Raw genomic sequence first — 18,252 nt, forward strand, 5'->3', positions numbered from 1 at the left:
TGGGTACGGGGCCGACAATCGTATACGTGAAATCTATTCGATATTTACAATGGCCAAGCTTGAAACTCTATCTGTAACAGCACATTTGGACATGCTATCCGACCTGTCGTTTTCCTCCTTGAGAAATTTGCACTTGTCAGCAGTCGCTCTGTGGCCCTGATTCTCTTCAGACATTTTCTCTTGTTGTTCCTTGAGGTTCTTCTCCAGTTTGTCCAGATCTCCTTTCCTCTGCAGGAGCTGCTTGTACCTGAAAGAATAAATCACTCTCATCCTAATGTCCTCTTCTAACATGAAATATTGCTTCCGATGCCGATTTCCTCCTCACTTGTCCTCCAGGTCGCGATGTTGCTGCTCCAGACTCTTGTGGGAGCTCTTCAGACCGCCGTGTTTGCCGATGAGCGCTTCGTACTCGGACGCCTGCCTCTCGTGGAGCGTCGCCAGCTTCTCGTGGTCGCGCAAGAGCAGTTCGTACGTCGACCTGAGCTCTTCTTTTTCCCGCAGGGCTCCTTCCCGCTCGCTTTCCACACTGCTCTGCTGGACCTGCAGCTGAGCGTTCTGCGCCATCAGGGCGGCACCCTGCGAGCTCAGCGTGGAGTTTTCCACCTGGACGGACAAGCAAGGTCAACTTTACGTGTCATTCACCATGAAAAAAAACACATCATGCGAGATGCCACAGCCAGTCAGTGACAGCCCCATGTCCCATAAGCTGGCTTTGAAAAGCTGCCAAACAAGGAATCCAGGTCTAAATCCATAGTGGGGGAGCTAAGCAGGCTGGCAGGCTTGGGAGAGAGCCAAAGAGGGTCAGCTCGAGACTGACTAATGTCGATGAAATGCTTTTAAAGAGGCCGGCCCTTTTGGCTCGCAACCAAATGCAAACGCTTCCTCAGTTCATTTTTCTTTTCAAAGCACTGAAATTACTGGGAGGGAAATGTTGATCATCAAATTGGGCTGTTTACATTTGAAATTCGTAGGCCACAAAACAGGTTCCCATTCACTTATGCATATATATATATATATATATATATATATATATATATATATATATATATATATATATATATATATAGTAAATCTCGTTATATCGATAGTATATATATCGATACTATTTCTACACACGCACTGAGAAAATTACATGCAAACAGGGTCGGATATATCGATAGTCCTGGTTATATCGATATTTTTTCGGACTCCCTTGAATATCGATATAACGAGGCTTTACTGTATATAGGGCCTAAACTACCAGTAAGACTTTAGTTTGCTGACGAAGTTTCTTGGATAAGAAGCGAAACGTCCGACACCTTCAAAGAAGTACAGATGACGGCTGAAGAAACCTTTTCATCGACGTAACTACGGTGCCTTGCAAAACTATTCGGCCCCCTTGAATCTTGCAACCTTTCAGGCTTCAAACATACAGATATGAAAAATTTTTTTTTTGTCAAGAATCAACAAAGTTGCAACATTCAAGGGGGCCAGATAGTGCCCCGTGGCAAAAAAAATGTTTGATACCCTTGTTTTAAAGTATTCATGGCCACCAATTAGTGCAAATACCATTTCATAAAAGCTGGCTCTCCCCCCATGTAAATACACAAACTCATCAATAAAATGTTTAAATTCATCAATAAATGAAGTGATACCTTGTTGCATATTACGATTATGTGTTTTGTATTGTTTGCGTACAACACCTGCAGCTTGGCGTTCTGAGTCTGCAGCGTCGTGTTGTTCTCCTGCAGGGAGGCAGTCTGTCTCTGCACGGCCACGATCTGCGCCTGCAGATTGGAACTCTGCGTCTCCAGTTGTTTGAGCTGACTCCTCAGCGCCGCCTTCTCCGCCTGCAGCGTGGCATTCTAGTAGGAAAGGGTTGAAAAACAAAGAAATATTCATGTCAGAAGACCAGTGATGTTGTGCGAGGCATTCAAAGAGGCGTGTTGGCTGACTCACATTCCGCTCCACCTCGATGAGTCTGTCCTTGACCTTGAGTAGTTCCCTGGTGGCTTCATGGCTCTCCTTTTCCCATTTGCTGACCGCCTGCGGGTCCTCCACGCCTCTAGGGGGCGAGCTCTGCACCATCCTCTCCTCCTCCTCCCTTTGCCGCAGAGCCTCATAGTTCTTTTTCACCTGAGAGGAAAGCGCACAAGATGAATGAAGAAGGCTTTTCGAATATTTTTTTCTGTGTGTGTGAATATGTACGGTTTTGAGCTCCTGGCGAAGCTGCTGGTTCAAAGTGGACGACTCCTGCAGTCTGGCCTCAAGGGCTGCGATTTTCTCCTCCTTGATCTCCAATGAGGACTTCAGCGTTGACTCCAGTTTGCTTTCTAGGAGCTTAAACCTTTGGGGGTGGGAGTAAGGTTGAGGGAATGGGGGGTAAACCCACTAGATTTACTTTCCATTTGCAAAAGTAGCTCACAATATAAAAAAAAAACATTATTCCTTCAGAAGTCGTAGCAAGATTGCTTTTTGCCTGACACTATCCCATCAGCATGAGCCGTTATTGAAATAGACGGCACAGGAATCTAAAACAGGTCACAGACCTGATTTATTCAGACTCCCGTTTGCACGACCCGATATGACAGACCAGGTTTGAAATGAACTTGTAGATAGATACCTGTCATCTGAGTCCTCGTCGAGCAACAGCCTTTCCTTGTTGAGTCCGATCTTTTCAAGCTCATGCGTCAGTTTTTCCAGGTCGTTGTTTATCTGCTGAGTGTGCAGCTTCTCGCTTACCAATTCCTTATCATAAAGGGAGGATACATTTAATTTCACTCTGTCTTAAACAGGCCATTTCTTCTAACAAACCTCTCTTAGCGTGATAAGGGTCCGCTTATCGATGGTGCCTTGTTTGACTAGCTCCTTGTTCTCTTTCTCCAGGTCTTTGACACGTGTGCACGAGTCCCGGAAAAAGATCATCTCCTTCCCCATGGTACGGTTCTCTTTCTCCAAAATGGCAATTCGCTGGTTACCGTCATCCAGCTTGGAATCGCGGATTTCAGCCTGCTGTCTCAGCCGCTTATTCTCCTTTTCCAGAAGCTTCTTATCCTTTTCCAGTTGGGAGCTCTCCCGCTCCAGCGTCTTGTTCTGAAACCATAATAGTAGATTAGTCGAATAATGTACCTTGCGTTAAAATCGCTGCCTCATTTGTCCACCCACCTCTTGCTCCAGTTGCTCCAGGCGCTTACTGGAGATCTTCAGCTCCTCCAGGTTGCGCTGGAGGGTTTGGTTCTCGGACTCTACCTCTTGAAGTTCTGCCTCCAGCTGCTGGATCTTCTTGCTGCTGTTCTCCAGTGCTTTCTGCAAGCGCTGGTTTTCTGTGTCCAGGCCCTGGTAGCTCACCTATGATGATGGGAGCAGTTAGAGTAAGACATAAAAAAAGTGGACTGCTTGTGGGGAGTCAGAGGCACCATTAAAACTAACCCCGGTTTGTCGGGAACATCTCACCTCTAATCTCTCAGTTTTCTTGGAGGTTGCCTTAAGGAGCTCCAGGCTGCGCTTAAGCTGGCTCCTCTCGCTCTCCAGCTCCCTGTTCTCGGCTTCGAGCTGCACGGCCTTGACCCCGGCTGAGCGGAAGCTCTCGGCCGAGCGTCGCACCTCAAGGTTCTCCTGCTCCAGCTGCGAGTTCTCCTTCTCCAGAGCCTCCAGCTGGAATGCCATGTTCTTCAGACTGTCCAGCTTCTTCTTGAGGCGCCGGCTCTCCGCCTCCAGGTCGGTGTTCTCCTTTTCCAACGCCGATACCTTCAGGTGAAAGAAATAAAATGATAAAACATAGAAATTCACAGTTCAGAGGCAAAACTAGGGATGGGAAAAGTACAGCTTTGTTTTTTTAATCCAAAGAATAAAATTTTGCAATTTTTCTGTCCCCCCTTCCAAAAAATGACATGGACTAACTTTATCGCAGGTGATTCCCAAACTGGCCACTCTCTTTTGCAGACTTTCATTGTCCCGCTCCAACTTCTGTATCAGAATCTCCAACTCCTCCGCTCGGTCGCCCTTCTCTTTCAAAGATTCCAGTTCTTTTGCTGCAGACAAACAGCCGCCGTGTTGATCCGCCAGAGGAAAAGAAAACAGCCATGCGAGCAAGTGCCGGCGGAGACGTTGGCTCACTCAGCTGTTTCCGCTCAAACTCCATCTTGTTGAGCTTCCCTGTGGTCTCGCAGATGGATTCGTGGAGGATGCGGTTCTCCTTCTCTACGTCCTTGACGCGAGCCTCGGCGCCTACCTGGCTGCGTTGACGCAGGGATGACACCGTCTGGCTTAGATGCTTGTTCTCCTGCTCTAAACCCTTCAGCTGGGGAGACAAAAGCACTCAATTTAGCATTCTGTGCTTCAAAAGGCACTTGAGAACAAGAGCGCTTTTCAAAAGTAGAAATAGACAGTAGGTTCTACTTTAATGTGGCATTAATGACTTGAATGAGAAAGGAATGTAGCAATCATGATTAGTATAAGTAGCATCAGGCTAATTTTGGTTGAAATGGTTATGTGATTCATTTTCAGATACGAATCAGACATTTATCGGGAAGCACTAACGCCGAAACATACATTTTTTTATTGATTCGCAGTGTCAATCTTTAACCACAGTCATCTTGGAAGCTATCATGTGGCATCACTGACGCTGTGTTTCATCAGTCAAACACGTGAAGTAATCGAAAATGTCCTATTTGGGTTGAACTGCTACACAGATTATCCATGGTCCCCTGACAGTGAATCAGAGTGCCTGCATCTGGGCCCAGCAGTCTTTAAAACAGCTACTCTTAAAAAATGCACAGTCGTTGCTCAATTTTAGTACATTTGAAAATGACACACATTATTTTCCAAAGTAGCTTCCTAAGGAGAATTAAATGATCAATGAGCATTTTGTTTTTGCGAGCTCCACATGCCCAAAGGAGGAATGACATGCTGCCTCATGTGATCAAATAATCCACAAGATCAATTCAGGGCATTTCATACAATTGAGTTCATTCCAGTGAGACTTGGATTGAGGTCTTATTGAAACAGTCATGCAGAAACCGTTTGTGATCTGGTACCTGTCTTTCAGAGTTTTCTCGCAGAGTTTCCAGCGTATTCTCCAGTAAGGCTTTCTCCTTCATCAGATCGGTGCTCAGAGACTCTGCGATGCGGAGTGACTCTTTCTCGGTCGCAAGTTCACTTTCCAGAAACTCTAGCTGCACACAAATCAGTCACATCTATTGTGAAAATAATCAGGGGTATTCATTTTGTGCCACTTTGATTGTGAAGGAATTTTGTCTCGTGTCACCAGGAGAGGCTAACAACATGTCAACAATGCCGCTTGTTTATGGTGTCAAATTGAAAAACATTATTTCCCCAAAAAGACAAATATGTGTACTGTACTCATGTTAGTGCGGTGAAACTGGGTAATCTGCCTCCGAGTTCCATTTATGTTGATGCCAAAATGCATCCTGAATTAACCCCACGCTTTTGTGTGGAAGAATAGAATTGTAATAGAGCAATGCCGCAGGAGGCGTACCTCCCTGCAAAAAGGCTTTTCTGGGTGGGGGGTATTTAGGGTGTCACTGACTGGAAAAAGAAAAGGCAAAGTCAAGCACGTGGGATTTACAGCTTTGCTTGCATGGTCCTTTTCTTTCATTCTACAAACACTTTCTGCTCTTTTCTTTCTGATACTTCTAGTGGTGTGCGAAAAGGTCAATAACCATCCATCAGATGGATTTGTTTCAGAGTAAAATGCATTTTCTATTTAGCAACCTGAAAGTGAGCCAAAATATATATAATTATATATATATATATAATTAAGAAAACATAGGATCAATGACAGAACCATGTTGTGTACCTCAAAGCAATAACAACATTACTCACTTTCTGGTACAGCCTCTGGTTCTCCTGGTTGACTTTGCCGAGTTTGACCACTGAGTCTGCATCAGTGCCTCCCCGGAGCTCCTCCAAAGTCTTCAGCAGCGTCTGATTGTCCTTCTCCAGTTTTAGCAGACGACTGGATGTCAGCTCGTTCACCTCTTCGCCGAGGGACTTCTGAGGGGCTGAGGCAGCAATGAGCAGATAATTAAATGCAGCTTTGTCAAGAACATGTAAATTAAAAGGAGATTTATGATACCCTTTTTACACAATGCAAGCATGTATAACTGATTAATTGTTTTTCTTCCCCATAACATTTCCCCTTTGAGACAAAGCTGCATGGGGTAAGATTCCAGGTGTAAAAGATGTTAAATGTTATTTCAACAAACAAGTCATTATCCAGATCCCTGGCTGGTTAAAGCTCTTAACAGCTTTAATAACTGAAAAGAACAGATTATCTTCCAAGAGCCGCTTCATATTAATTACAAGACGTTGAGCAAGAGATGAGGCCTAGCCAATGGAAGTTGGCCAGGATGCTTGTGGCGCCTGCTTTTTCTTACCTTCAGTCAGGTCTGGTGTTTTGGACAGTTGTTCTAGCTCCCAGCCCAGGTGTAAGGACTCATCCATGCTCTGTTTCTGGGCCATTTCCAGCACCAGGTTTTCCTCCAACAGCTCCTCCATTCGCTTACGATCTAAATCTCGCTCCTAAAGGAAACAACATGATTTTAAAGTGTGAAAAACAGCTATCCAACTAATTTCCACATGTTTCTCTCACCATCTCCAGATCATGGATTTTGGATTTGAGCTGGAGATTTTCCTTCTCAAGGAGGTGCAGTTTGTCAGATCTGCTCCTACTGGCATCCAACTGCTCCTCCAGCATGGTTTTGGTCTCCAGAAGCACCTGATTGTCCTCCTTCAACTCCTACACAATTTTATCGCAGTGATTACAAACAACACAATCTCCCCGTATGAGCATTGATGTGCTTGTTCACATATTTTAGTGTTGATTTAAATCACTGCACCTCCACTCTGGCCTTGTAGAACTCAATGTCGTGTAGTCTCTCTTTGTAGCGGCACAGCTCGCTCTCCAGCTTGTCTACGCGGATGGCTTTTTCTCGGAGGGCATCCAGCTCGTCGCGGTACGCCCTGACCGAGCGAGCGTCTGATATAAGCTGGTAGCTCTAAATGAGTGGAAAGACAAAGTGAGCATGAAAAGGAGGGTTCTATTTGTGGGAGTCGTTCAGTTTGTCGTTAGTCGTTAACTCTAATGTACAGGTGTGAACAGTGGCATCTGGAAACTGCAATGGACGCGGGCGTTACCCACGGTGTGTGCGCAACATTACGCCCGCTTTCAAGAATGTCGGGTCCCCAGAATTCAAGGGCAAGCACACGCGGACTAAAGTGATGAAGATTACCTTTTAGCCTCTCTCGACTAGGTATGGAAATTGGTCACCATTTTGAAATGGTCACATGATCGCAAGCATGGGATGAAGGCAATTTGAAGCAGTTATACAAAGGGATTACAGGGCCATTGGCTATCAGGAGCCATTTTCACCCAAAGCCTATGGCACTATGCCAACGGCGCCTCGTGTGCTGGGTTTTAAGTATCTAAAGTGTCCTCCATTGCCTTGACCTCATCCACCTCAATTAGCTGTGGCATCTACCAAACAGCGTGAGGCTGCTGCTTCAAGCTAGAGACAGGGCCAATTATAGCAACTGCTAAAGAGCGAGAGCCAATTAAGAGCCAGAGAGATAACGCATGCGAGTATTTGGAGTTGTACTACTACGTTGTGTTCCACTTACCTCCTGTTGTATCCTCCTGAGATCTACTTCCATGTTCTCCAACTCCTGCCGTGTGTCAAGAAGCTGCTCGCTCTTCTCTTCCCTGGAAAAGCAACAAAGACGTTTAATCAGACGTGTTAAGATAATAGAATTGACTCGTGTGAAACATTGAACAAGTGATCTTCTGTAAAAACAATAAAAGCACTTTCGTTCACGGGTCAGTACTTCATATCCTTCTAATTTGCAGATCAGCATTCACCTATGCCTCAGTTATAAGAAACCAATGTGAACTTGTGCATACAAATGTGTCAAAACTTCCTTTGGTGACAATACAATGGAACCTCTACTTTTTTTCAAGATAATTTCATAACAAGAACGTTTTGTAAATAGAGACATGTTTTCCATATAAATGTCCTGATCTGTTCATTCAATTTTTTTATTCCACTAAGGTGGCAACAACATTGCGAATAAGTGTAGATTTACTTTCCATTTGCAAAAGTAGCTCACAATATAAAAAAAAAACATTATTCCTTCAGAAGTCGTAGCAAGATTGCTTTTTGCCTGACACTATCCCATCAGCATGAGCCGTTATTGAAATAGACGGCACAGGAATCTAAAACGGTCACAGACCTGATTTATTCAGACTCCCGTTTGCACGACCCGATATGACAGACCAGGTTTGAAATGAACTTGTAGATAGATACCTGTCATCTGAGTCCTCGTCGAGCAACAGCCTTTCCTTGTTGAGTCCGATCTTTTCAAGCTCATGCGTCAGTTTTTCCAGGTCGTTGTTTATCTGCTGAGTGTGCAGCTTCTCGCTTACCAATTCCTTATCATAAAGGGAGGATACATTTAATTTCACTCTGTCTTAAACAGGCCATTTCTTCTAACAAACCTCTCTTAGCGTGATAAGGGTCCGCTTATCGATGGTGCCTTGTTTGACTAGCTCCTTGTTCTCTTTCTCCAGGTCTTTGACACGTGTGCACGAGTCCCGGAAAAAGATCATCTCCTTCCCCATGGTACGGTTCTCTTTCTCCAAAATGGCAATTCGCTGGTTACCGTCATCCAGCTTGGAATCGCGGATTTCAGCCTGCTGTCTCAGCCGCTTATTCTCCTTTTCCAGAAGCTTCTTATCCTTTTCCAGTTGGGAGCTCTCCCGCTCCAGCGTCTTGTTCTGAAACCATAATGTAGATTAGTCGAATAATGTACCTTGCGTTAAAATCGCTGCCTCATTTGTCCACCCACCTCTTGCTCCAGTTGCTCCAGGCGCTTACTGGAGATCTTCAGCTCCTCCAGGTTGCGCTGGAGGGTTTGGTTCTCGGACTCTACCTCTTGAAGTTCTGCCTCCAGCTGCTGGATCTTCTTGCTGCTGTTCTCCAGTGCTTTCTGCAAGCGCTGGTTTTCTGTGTCCAGGCCCTGGTAGCTCACCTATGATGATGGGAGCAGTTAGAGTAAGACATAAAAAAAGTGGACTGCTTGTGGGGAGTCAGAGGCACCATTAAAACTAACCCCGGTTTGTCGGGAACATCTCACCTCTAATCTCTCGTTTTCTTGGAGGTTGCCTTAAGGAGCTCCAGGCTGCGCTTAAGCTGGCTCCTCTCGCTCTCCAGCTCCCTGTTCTCGGCTTCGAGCTGCACGGCCTTGACCCCGGCTGAGCGGAAGCTCTCGGCCGAGCGTCGCACCTCAAGGTTCTCCTGCTCCAGCTGCGAGTTCTCCTTCTCCAGAGCCTCCAGCTGGAATGCCATGTTCTTCAGACTGTCCAGCTTCTTCTTGAGGCGCCGGCTCTCCGCCTCCAGGTCGGTGTTCTCCTTTTCCAACGCCGATACCTTCAGGTGAAAGAAATAAAATGATAAAACATAGAAATTCACAGTTCAGAGGCAAAACTAGGGATGGGAAAAGTACAGCTTTGTTTTTTTAATCCAAAGAATAAAATTTTGCAATTTTTCTGTCCCCCCTTCCAAAAAATGACATGGACTAACTTTATCGCAGGTGATTCCCAAACTGGCCACTCTCTTTTGCAGACTTTCATTGTCCCGCTCCAACTTCTGTATCAGAATCTCCAACTCCTCCGCTCGGTCGCCCTTCTCTTTCAAAGATTCCAGTTCTTTTGCTGCAGACAAACAGCCGCCGTGTTGATCCGCCAGAGGAAAAGAAAACAGCCATGCGAGCAAGTGCCGGCGGAGACGTTGGCTCACTCAGCTGTTTCCGCTCAAACTCCATCTTGTTGAGCTTCCCTGTGGTCTCGCAGATGGATTCGTGGAGGATGCGGTTCTCCTTCTCTACGTCCTTGACGCGAGCCTCGGCGCCTACCTGGCTGCGTTGACGCAGGGATGACACCGTCTGGCTTAGATGCTTGTTCTCCTGCTCTAAACCCTTCAGCTGGGGAGACAAAAGCACTCAATTTAGTATTCTGTGCTTCAAAAGGCACTTGAGAACAAGAGCGCTTTTCAAAAGTAGAAATAGACAGTAGGTTCTACTTTAATGTGACATTAATGACTTGAATGAGAAAGGAATGTAGCTATCATGATTAGTACTAGCATCAGGCTAATTTTGGTTGAAATGGTTATGTGATTCATTTTCAGATACGAATCAGACATTTATCGGGAAGCACTAACGCCGAAACATACATTTTTTTATTGATTCGCAGTGTCAATCTTTAACCACAGTCATCTTGGAAGCTATCATGTGGCATCATTGACGCTGTGTTTCATCAGTCAAACACGTGAAGTAATCGAAAATGTCCTATTTGGGTTGAAGTGCGACACAGATTATCCATGGTCCCCTGACAGTGAATCAGAGTGCCTGCATCTGGGCCCAGCAGTCTTTAAAACAGCTACTCTTAAAAAATGCATAGTCGTTGCTCAATTTTAGTACATTTGCAAATGACACACATTATTTTCCAAAGTAGCTTCCTAAGGAGAATTAAATGATCAATGAGCATTTTGTTTTTGCGAGCTCCACATGCCCAAAGGAGGAATGACATGCTGCCTCATGTGATCAAATAAGCCACAAGATCAATTCAGGGCATTTCATACAATTGAGGTCATTCCAGTGAGACTTGGATTGAGGTCTTATTGAAACAGTCATGCAGAAACCGTTTGTGATCTGGTACCTGTCTCTCAGAGTTTTCTCGCAGAGTTTCCAGCGTATTCTCCAGTAAGGCTTTCTCCTTCATCAGATCGGTGCTCAGAGACTCTGCGATGCGGAGTGACTCTTTCTCGGTCGCAAGTTCACTTTCCAGAAGCTCTAGCTGCACACAAATCAGTCACATCTATTTTAAAATAATCAGGGGTATTCATTTTGTGCCACTTTGATTGTGAAGGAATTTTGTCTCGTGTCACCAGGAGAGGCTAACATGTCAACAATGCCGCTTGTTTATGGTGTCAAATTGAAAAACATTATTTCCCCAAAAAGACAAATATGTGTGCTGTACTCATGTTAGTGGTGTGAAACTGGGTAATCTGCCTCCGAGTTCCATTTATGTTGATGCCAAAATGCATCCTGAATTAACCCCACGCTTTTGTGTGGGAAGAAGAATAGAATTGTAATAGAGCAATGCCGCAGGAGGCGTATCTCCCTGCAAAAAGGCTTTTCTGGGTGGGGGGTATTTAGGGTGTCACTGACTGGAAAAAGAAAAGGCAAAGTCAAGCACGTGGGATTTACAGCTTTGCTTGCATGGTCCTTTTCTTTCATTCTACAAATACTTTCTGCTCTTTTCTTTCTGATACTTCTAGTGGTGTGCGAAAAGGTCAATAACCATCCATCAGATGGATTTGTTTCAGAGTAAAATGAGCATTTTCTATTTAGCAACCTGAAAGTGAGCCAAAATATATATAATTATATATATAATATTATATATAATATATATATATAATAATATTATATATATATTATATATATATATATATATATATATATATATATATAATTAAGAAAAATAGGATCAATGACAGAACCATGTTGTGTACCTCAAAGCAATAACGACATTACTCACTTTCTGGTACAGCCTCTGGTTCTCCTGGTTGACTTTGCCGAGTTTGACCACTGAGTCTGCATCAGTGCCTCCCCGGAGCTCCTCCAAAGTCTTCAGCAGCGTCTGATTGTCCTTCTCCAGTTTTAGCAGACGACTGGATGTCAGCTCGTTCACCTCTTCGCCGAGGGACTTCTGAGGGGCTGAGGCAGCAATGAGCAGATAATTAAATGCAGCTTTGTCAAGAACATGTAAATTAAAAGGAGATTTATAATACCCTTTTTACACAATGCAAGCATGTATAACTGATTGTTTTTCTTCCCCATAACATTTCCCCTTTGAGACAAAGCTGCATGGGGTAAGATTCCAGGTGTAAAAGATGTTAAATGTTATTTCAACAAACAAGTCATTATCCAGATCCCTGGCTGGTTAAAGCTCTTAACAGCTTTAATAACTGAAAAGAACAGATTATCTTCCAAGAGCCGCTTCATATTAATTACAAGATGTTGAGCAAGAGATGAGGCCTAGCCAATGGAAGTTGGCCAGGATGCTTGTGGCGCCTGCTTTTTCTTACCTTCAGTCAGGTCTGGTGTTTTGGACAGTTGTTCTAGCTCCCAGCCCAGGTGTAAGGACTCATCCATGCTCTGTTTCTGGGCCATTTCCAGCACCAGGTTTTCCTCCAACAGCTCCTCCATTCGCTTACGATCTAAATCTCGCTCCTAAAGGAAACAACATGATTTTAAAGTGTGAAAAACAGCAATCCAACTAATTTCCACATGTTTCTCTCACCATCTCCAGATCATGGATTTTGGATTTGAGCTGGAGATTTTCCTTCTCAAGGAGGTGCAGTTTGTCAGATCTGCTCCTACTGGCATCCAACTGCTCCTCCAGCATGGTTTTGGTCTCCAGAAGCACCTGATTGTCCTCCTTCAACTCCTACACAATTTTATTGCAGTGATTACAAACAACACAATCTCCCCGTATGAGCATTTATGTGCTTGTTCACATATTTTAGTGTTGATTTAAATCACTGCACCTCCACTCTGGCCTTGTAGAACTCAATGTCGTGTAGTCTCTCTTTGTAGCGGCACAGCTCGCTCTCCAGCTTGTCTACGCGGATGGCTTTTTCTCGGAGGGCATCCAGCTCGTCGCGGTACGCCCTGACCGAGCGAGCGTCTGATATAAGCTGGTAGCTCTAAATGAGTGGAAAGACAAAGTGAGCGTGAAAAGGATGGTTCTATTTGTGGGAGTCGTTCAGTTTGTCGTTAGTCGTTAACTCTAATGTACAGGTGTGAACAGTGGCATCTGGAAACTGCAATGGACGCGGGCGTTACCCACGGTGTGTGCGCAACATTACGCCCGCTTTCAAGAATGTCGGGTCCCCAGAATTCAAGGGCAAGCACACGCGGACTAAAGTGATGAAGATTACCTTTTAGCCTCTCTCGACTAGGTATGGAAATTGGTCACCATTTTGAAATGGTCACATGATCGCAAGCATGGGATGATTTTGTAAATAGAGACATGTTTTCCATATAAATGTCCTGATCTGTTCATTCTATTTTTTTATTCCACTGAGGTGGCAACAACATTGCGAATAAGTGTGCAATAAAAAGGGTTTCAGCCATTTTTTGCCACGGGCCACATATAGTTACAGTTTCCTCTCGGGGGCTGTAATGAATTTGGGGAAGCTATTACAATGTTTAATTCCCTCCACATATTACAAACAGGACGAATAAAATTATGTGGCGGACCAGATTTGGTCCCTGGGCCTTGAGTTTGACACCAGTGCTTTACACAATGGCCTAGGTTACAGCATACCAAATAAAATTTCGTGGAAATACACAGTAGCTCATACGTATATTTCCCAGTGTTCCTGACCTAAATTTGACTCCGACTATATGCAATAACCTGCGTCTGGCGAGCGTCACACTCGACAAACGACCGTTACAGCTCCAAGATAAACATCAACTGATATGCAAATGCGTCTGCAGCTTCACGACAAAATCTCAATAAGGCAATGCCGTACTATCATGGAGTTCCATTTATTATACTTCTGTTTTCATTTAAGCAGTTATCCCCTCCTCCAACTCTTTCCCCAAATCACAAACACCTGTCAGATCCTGCCTTGCCGATTAGCTCGAGGCTCACATTTTGCACGCAGCTGGCAGCGCAACTCACAGTTTAACACACTTTGCATCTTAGCAAACACTGGTGTGCACAGCGATATTGAAAATAAACTCTAGCTTTATTCCTTTGTAATAACTTTGATATGATCGGGCATTAGGCTCTTGGCAGCTACGTGGTACGGGATTGCCATCAACCACCAAACAACAGCAACTACTGATCATGGTTTATATACCCAGCTTCATTTCCAAGCAAAGAGTGGCGCCTGCAGTGATGGAACGCCACAACAAAGGAGTCCAATTTCCCTGGAGGAGCAATAAAGATGATTCTGATTCTGATTGTTGTCATCCATTTTAGCTTTTAAAACGGTCCATCGTTGCAAGCGGAACAAAACGATCTCATTAAAAAGGACTATCGACTGTCTGCCTTGGGAGGTGTTTCCCATTTTGACCTTGGGGTTTCCAGTCCATACTCCGCACAGATGTTTCGGTAGACTATGCCAGCCACCTGGTTATGGCGCTCCATGTAGGCTTTCCCTGCCAGCATCTTACACCCTGCAGTTACGTGTTGGATTGTCTCAGGTGCCTCTTTGCACAACCTACACCTTGGGTCTTGTCTGGTGTGGTATATCCCTGCCTCTATGGCTCTGGTGTTCAGGGCCTGCTCTTGGGCAGCCAGGATGAGTGCCTCTGTGCTGTCCTTTAGGCCAGCCCTCTCTAGCCACTGATAGGACTTCTTGAGATCAGCCACTTCTGCTATGGTTCGGTGGTACATCCCGTGTAGGGGCTTTTCCTCCCATGATTGTCCCTCTTCCAGCACCTCATCCTCTGTTCCCCATTGACTGAGACATTCTCTGAGTACATCATCCGTTGGAGCCTTCTCTTTGATGTATTCATGGAGCTTGGATGTTTCATCCTGGACAGTGGCTCTCACATTCACTAGTCCCCGGCCTCCTTCCTTACGGCTTGTGTACAGTCTCAGGGTGCTGGACTTGGGATGGAACCCTCCGTGCATGGTGAGGAGTTTTCGGGTCTTAACATCCGTGGTCTGAATCTCTTCCGTTGGCCACCTTATTATTCCTGCAGGGTATCTGATCACTGGCAGGGCATAGCTGTTTATTGCCCGGGTCTTGTTCTTGCCATTGAGCTGGCTTCTGAGGACTTGCCTCACCCGCTGGAGGTATTTGGTCGTAGCCGCTTTCCTTGTTGCTAATTCGAGGTTGCCATTGGCCTGTGGTATACCGAGGTACTTGTAGCTGTTTTCAATGTCTGCTATTGTTCCTTCAGTGAGTGAGACCCCTTCAGTGTGGACTACCTTGCCCCTCTTAGTCACCATCCGACTACATTTCTCCAGCCCGAATGACATTCCGATATCACTGCTGTAGATGCTGGTTGTGTGGATCAGGGAGTCTATGTCCCTTTCGCTGGCCTCACGATAAAGAAAGAAAGAAACAAACAAACCCATTGTATGTGCAACACTGAAATGCTTATACATACACCGGGCGGTATCCCAGGTGGGGCACACCCTGAATTAGTTGCCAGCCAATCGCAGCACACACAGAGACAAATAACCATGAGCTCTCACACTCACACCTAGGGACAAAAAAATACACACCAACACAGAATCAAAATGTCGCCTAGCTTTCTCCACGAACTACAATTAGAAGCAGGACAACATTAATGAGCTACTTAGTTGGTGAGACTAAGTCATTCCCAATTGGAATGTTAGGACTGCTACAGTTGAATGAAATCAAAACTGCGCCTTCAGTTCTGTACGAATCAGGAAGTAGCAAATAATTGAATAATGAGCTCGTGAATTCACAGTTAGTTGTTCATTTGAGTCATCTTAGCAGAATGGTACACTTTGTGAATCATCAACTGTGTTGTAACAAATAATTACCTAGCTAGTTTATACAGAAACAAAATAGTGACTCACAATTCTTGGCGCAGACGTCTAATCTTAGCCTTGGCATCAGCCAACTCCACGGAGAGGTGTTGTCGGCTCTCTGTCCTTCTCATGCTGGGGGAGCCATTTGGCGACTGGGCCGGACCAGAACCCAGTGGAGACAGCTGAATGCAGTCCCGCTCTTGGGTCAGTTCCACAATGGTCTAGACCAAAAAGGAGATGAGTTTAAACTGGCACAAATTAAACTAAACCAGACTTGGTTAACTGTTACGTCTGTGTAAGCTCTCAGTCGTACAGGAGTGGTCCATCGATGAGAAGGTTTCTTCAGCCGTCATCTGTACAAAAGTGAAGGTTTCGGACGTTTCGCCTCCTATCCAAGAGGCTTCGTCAGCGAACTAAAGTCTGACTGGTCGTATCGGCCCCATTTATATATCCCTAATGTCCAGACCTGGTGGCGCCGGACACAGCTATGATAGGTCCCTACTCTCAGGTTGGGGGAGGCGCGGGACCCCCCCCTGTGGCCCCACTGATTGTTCCTAAGTCCGATACGACCAGTCAGACTTTAGTTCGCTGACGAAGCCTCTTGGATAGGAGGCGAAACGTCCGAAACCTTCACTTTTGTACAGATGACGGCTGAAGAAACCTTCTCATCGTTGGTTAACTGTTCTAAACTGATATGAAAATTAAGTATGTTAACTAGAAAAATAAAAGTCTTTATGACAGCAACATGATCCTCAGGCTGTGACAGGAAATGGACTTTTAATTGAGAACTTCTGGATAGCACACTGGTAACCTGGAGGCGATTATACGCACACCATACACATGCACACACAGCTTTTGTATCAGTTGTCGGCATCTGCCCCCTCTGGCTGGAAACACAAGTGATGCATGATTTGTCAGGAAAAACAGTCACACAGACACTCCAATCATTTACCCGAAAAAGTTAACAATCTGGAGCCTTTTCCTTCCTGGGGCCGCTTGCTTGTGGTAAACTTTCCCCACCACGAAACAAAGTGCCATGCATTCTGCATGAACTACGGATTCAAATTGTCCTTGTTGAGCTTATTAGCAGCTATTAGCTACCGTGTCCACCTTGAAGTCTAACATTGTGTGTCTCATTTTGTCTGTTGTCAGCTCAATGCTTAGCATCTGGGTGGTTAATTTGTGATTTTGAAATCAATGCCGTTTGAGTTAACACAACACTATCCATTCTCCATAATGATATACCTCCAGTTGTGTGTCCCTGTCGTCCACTACGTGTTTGAGATGAAAGGCCAAGTTCCTGGACAAGCTTGCTAGGTCCTCGGCGGGCAGCTCCCCGCTTTCCAGCCACTGCAGGTCCACGACGTTCTCCGGGTTGTGCGTTACCTTTAAATCCCACTCTAACATCAGTGAGAAGATAGCGGCTAGACCGCGTGAGATTGAACATGAGGGACACTGACCTCTTGGATGTGGGAAGCGATGGCAGCTTTGGTGTTGAAATCCAGAGTCTGGATGCGTTCGATGTAATCTTCCTTTTTCTCACACTGGAGACAGAAGAAAGTAATTTTGTTCACTTGCAATGTTGTTGCTATTACAGTATGTGCATTATATGAAATTATTTGACAAAAGAGAGAAAAATCTACAAGATGGCTATTGAAGAATTAAGTGACTGTGGAAGAGAATATGACCGTGACTGCATCGCATCAATCTCTGATCGTGAGTGATGTATATATATATATATATATATATATATATATATATATATATATATATATATATATATATAAAATCTGCATTCTAAATTGCAGTCCACTGTACTTAACACAGTGTGAATGAGGGTAATTCTTTCCAGGAGTTTTTTTGTGGCTTTTTACACTATGTTGTAAATTTGACTGGGTGCTTTATTGTTTTTAGTATTTTCAAGCTACTGCTACCAAAAATAACAACAACAAAAAATCAGAAAGGCACATTTTTACGGATTTAACAAAACCATATCAAATGCTATTTTGTAAGCTAACAAATTAAACGACATTTTTTGCTCTGTTCAAGCAGTTTGTGTGGAACAGATGTCAGTGTATTTGTGTTTCAACCAAAATTCATTCACACACGCATTGGAGTCAAAATATGGGACCTTACCTGAACAGCACAGCCAAGAAGCAGTAGCAGCAGTTTCTTCATCTCCTCCAGACCTCGCACTGAAGAACAAAAAAAATGTCCAGTGAAGAACAAAGCCGCGAATCCTCATGTGTCACATGTTTGTGTTCCCATTTAACCTCCTGCCCCTCTTTATATTATTTTTCAGTCAAATCAATATTGTCTCTGGGTGATTTGACCTTGGGTACAGTTGCTGTAACTTGCAAAATCATCAGCTTGCTGTACAGGCTTCAACTCATCCGCTGGATTTTCACCAGGTGTTGAGAGTCTGTGTGTGAGTGTCATAGTGAATAAGTGCAAGGTACCGTGACTACGTTGCTGTTGTGGGTGTAGAGTGGCGACACTGTGATTTATGTGAACGTGAAACAAGCACAAGCGGACGATGAAAGAGGTTATTAACCTCTGACTTTACCCTTTTGAACATGAGAAAGAAGACGACAACAAAAGAGGCAATGCACTGCTTGCTTTTGGAAAGCCTCACCAAATTAAAGGTGTGTGAACGGTCACAATTGTGTTCG

General features: G+C 44.6%; 3 protein-coding genes across 3 annotated transcripts in view; all 3 read right to left on the bottom strand.

The window, feature by feature from the left end:
* Nucleotides 1–18,252, bottom strand: part of ccdc88ab (coiled-coil and HOOK domain protein 88ab) — a 56,349-nt gene that overhangs the window by 12,410 nt on the left and 25,687 nt on the right. Inside the window, 21 exon segments of the mRNA XM_089012188.1 lie at nt 104–247; nt 326–603; nt 1,683–1,844; nt 1,939–2,115; nt 2,188–2,326; nt 2,603–2,727; nt 2,794–3,072; nt 3,145–3,327; nt 3,433–3,726; nt 3,880–4,010; nt 4,096–4,279; nt 5,016–5,153; nt 5,824–6,002; nt 6,378–6,522; nt 6,593–6,739; nt 6,840–6,998; nt 7,621–7,702; nt 15,629–15,801; nt 16,826–16,966; nt 17,041–17,124; nt 17,717–17,775. Of these exon segments, the coding sequence (XP_088868314.1) occupies nt 104–247; nt 326–603; nt 1,683–1,844; nt 1,939–2,115; nt 2,188–2,326; nt 2,603–2,727; nt 2,794–3,072; nt 3,145–3,327; nt 3,433–3,726; nt 3,880–4,010; nt 4,096–4,279; nt 5,016–5,153; nt 5,824–6,002; nt 6,378–6,522; nt 6,593–6,739; nt 6,840–6,998; nt 7,621–7,702; nt 15,629–15,801; nt 16,826–16,966; nt 17,041–17,124; nt 17,717–17,775 (3,403 nt within the window).
* Nucleotides 8,188–9,127, bottom strand: LOC148889211 (protein Daple-like). Its single transcript, XM_089012592.1, has 6 exons — nt 9,109–9,127; nt 9,058–9,071; nt 8,845–9,027; nt 8,495–8,773; nt 8,304–8,428; nt 8,188–8,212 (listed from the first exon to the last, which is right to left on the bottom strand). The coding sequence occupies exons 1-6, from the start codon at nt 9,125–9,127 to the stop codon at nt 8,188–8,190; spliced, it is 645 nt and encodes a 214-aa protein (XP_088868718.1).
* LOC148889212 (girdin-like) lies at nt 8,901–12,874 on the bottom strand. Its single transcript, XM_089012593.1, has 10 exons — nt 12,857–12,874; nt 12,606–12,764; nt 12,359–12,505; nt 12,144–12,288; nt 11,594–11,772; nt 10,712–10,849; nt 9,795–9,978; nt 9,579–9,709; nt 9,133–9,425; nt 8,901–9,027 (listed from the first exon to the last, which is right to left on the bottom strand). The coding sequence occupies exons 1-9, from the start codon at nt 12,872–12,874 to the stop codon at nt 9,135–9,137; spliced, it is 1,392 nt and encodes a 463-aa protein (XP_088868719.1). The 3' UTR covers nt 8,901–9,027; nt 9,133–9,134.

This window comes from Hippocampus bargibanti, linkage group LG13 (assembly GCF_051943395.1).
Source record: "Hippocampus bargibanti isolate YZ-2025 linkage group LG13, ASM5194339v1, whole genome shotgun sequence".
Taxonomy (NCBI): Eukaryota; Metazoa; Chordata; class Actinopteri; order Syngnathiformes; family Syngnathidae; genus Hippocampus; species Hippocampus bargibanti.

Coding starts and splice junctions, on each gene's coding strand:
- LOC148889211 (XM_089012592.1), bottom strand. Junction 8,774..8,844: donor TGGAGCAACTGGAGCAAGAG/GTGGGTGGACAA, acceptor TTATGGTTTCAG/AACAAGACGCTGGAGCGGGA. Junction 8,213..8,303: donor GACGAGGACTCAGATGACAG/GTATCTATCTAC, acceptor TGACCGTTTTAG/ATTCCTGTGCCGTCTATTTC.
- LOC148889212 (XM_089012593.1), bottom strand. Junction 11,773..12,143: donor AACACCAGACCTGACTGAAG/GTAAGAAAAAGC, acceptor TTGCTGCCTCAG/CCCCTCAGAAGTCCCTCGGC. Junction 10,850..11,593: donor ACCAGAGGCTGTACCAGAAA/GTGAGTAATGTC, acceptor ATTTGTGTGCAG/CTAGAGCTTCTGGAAAGTGA.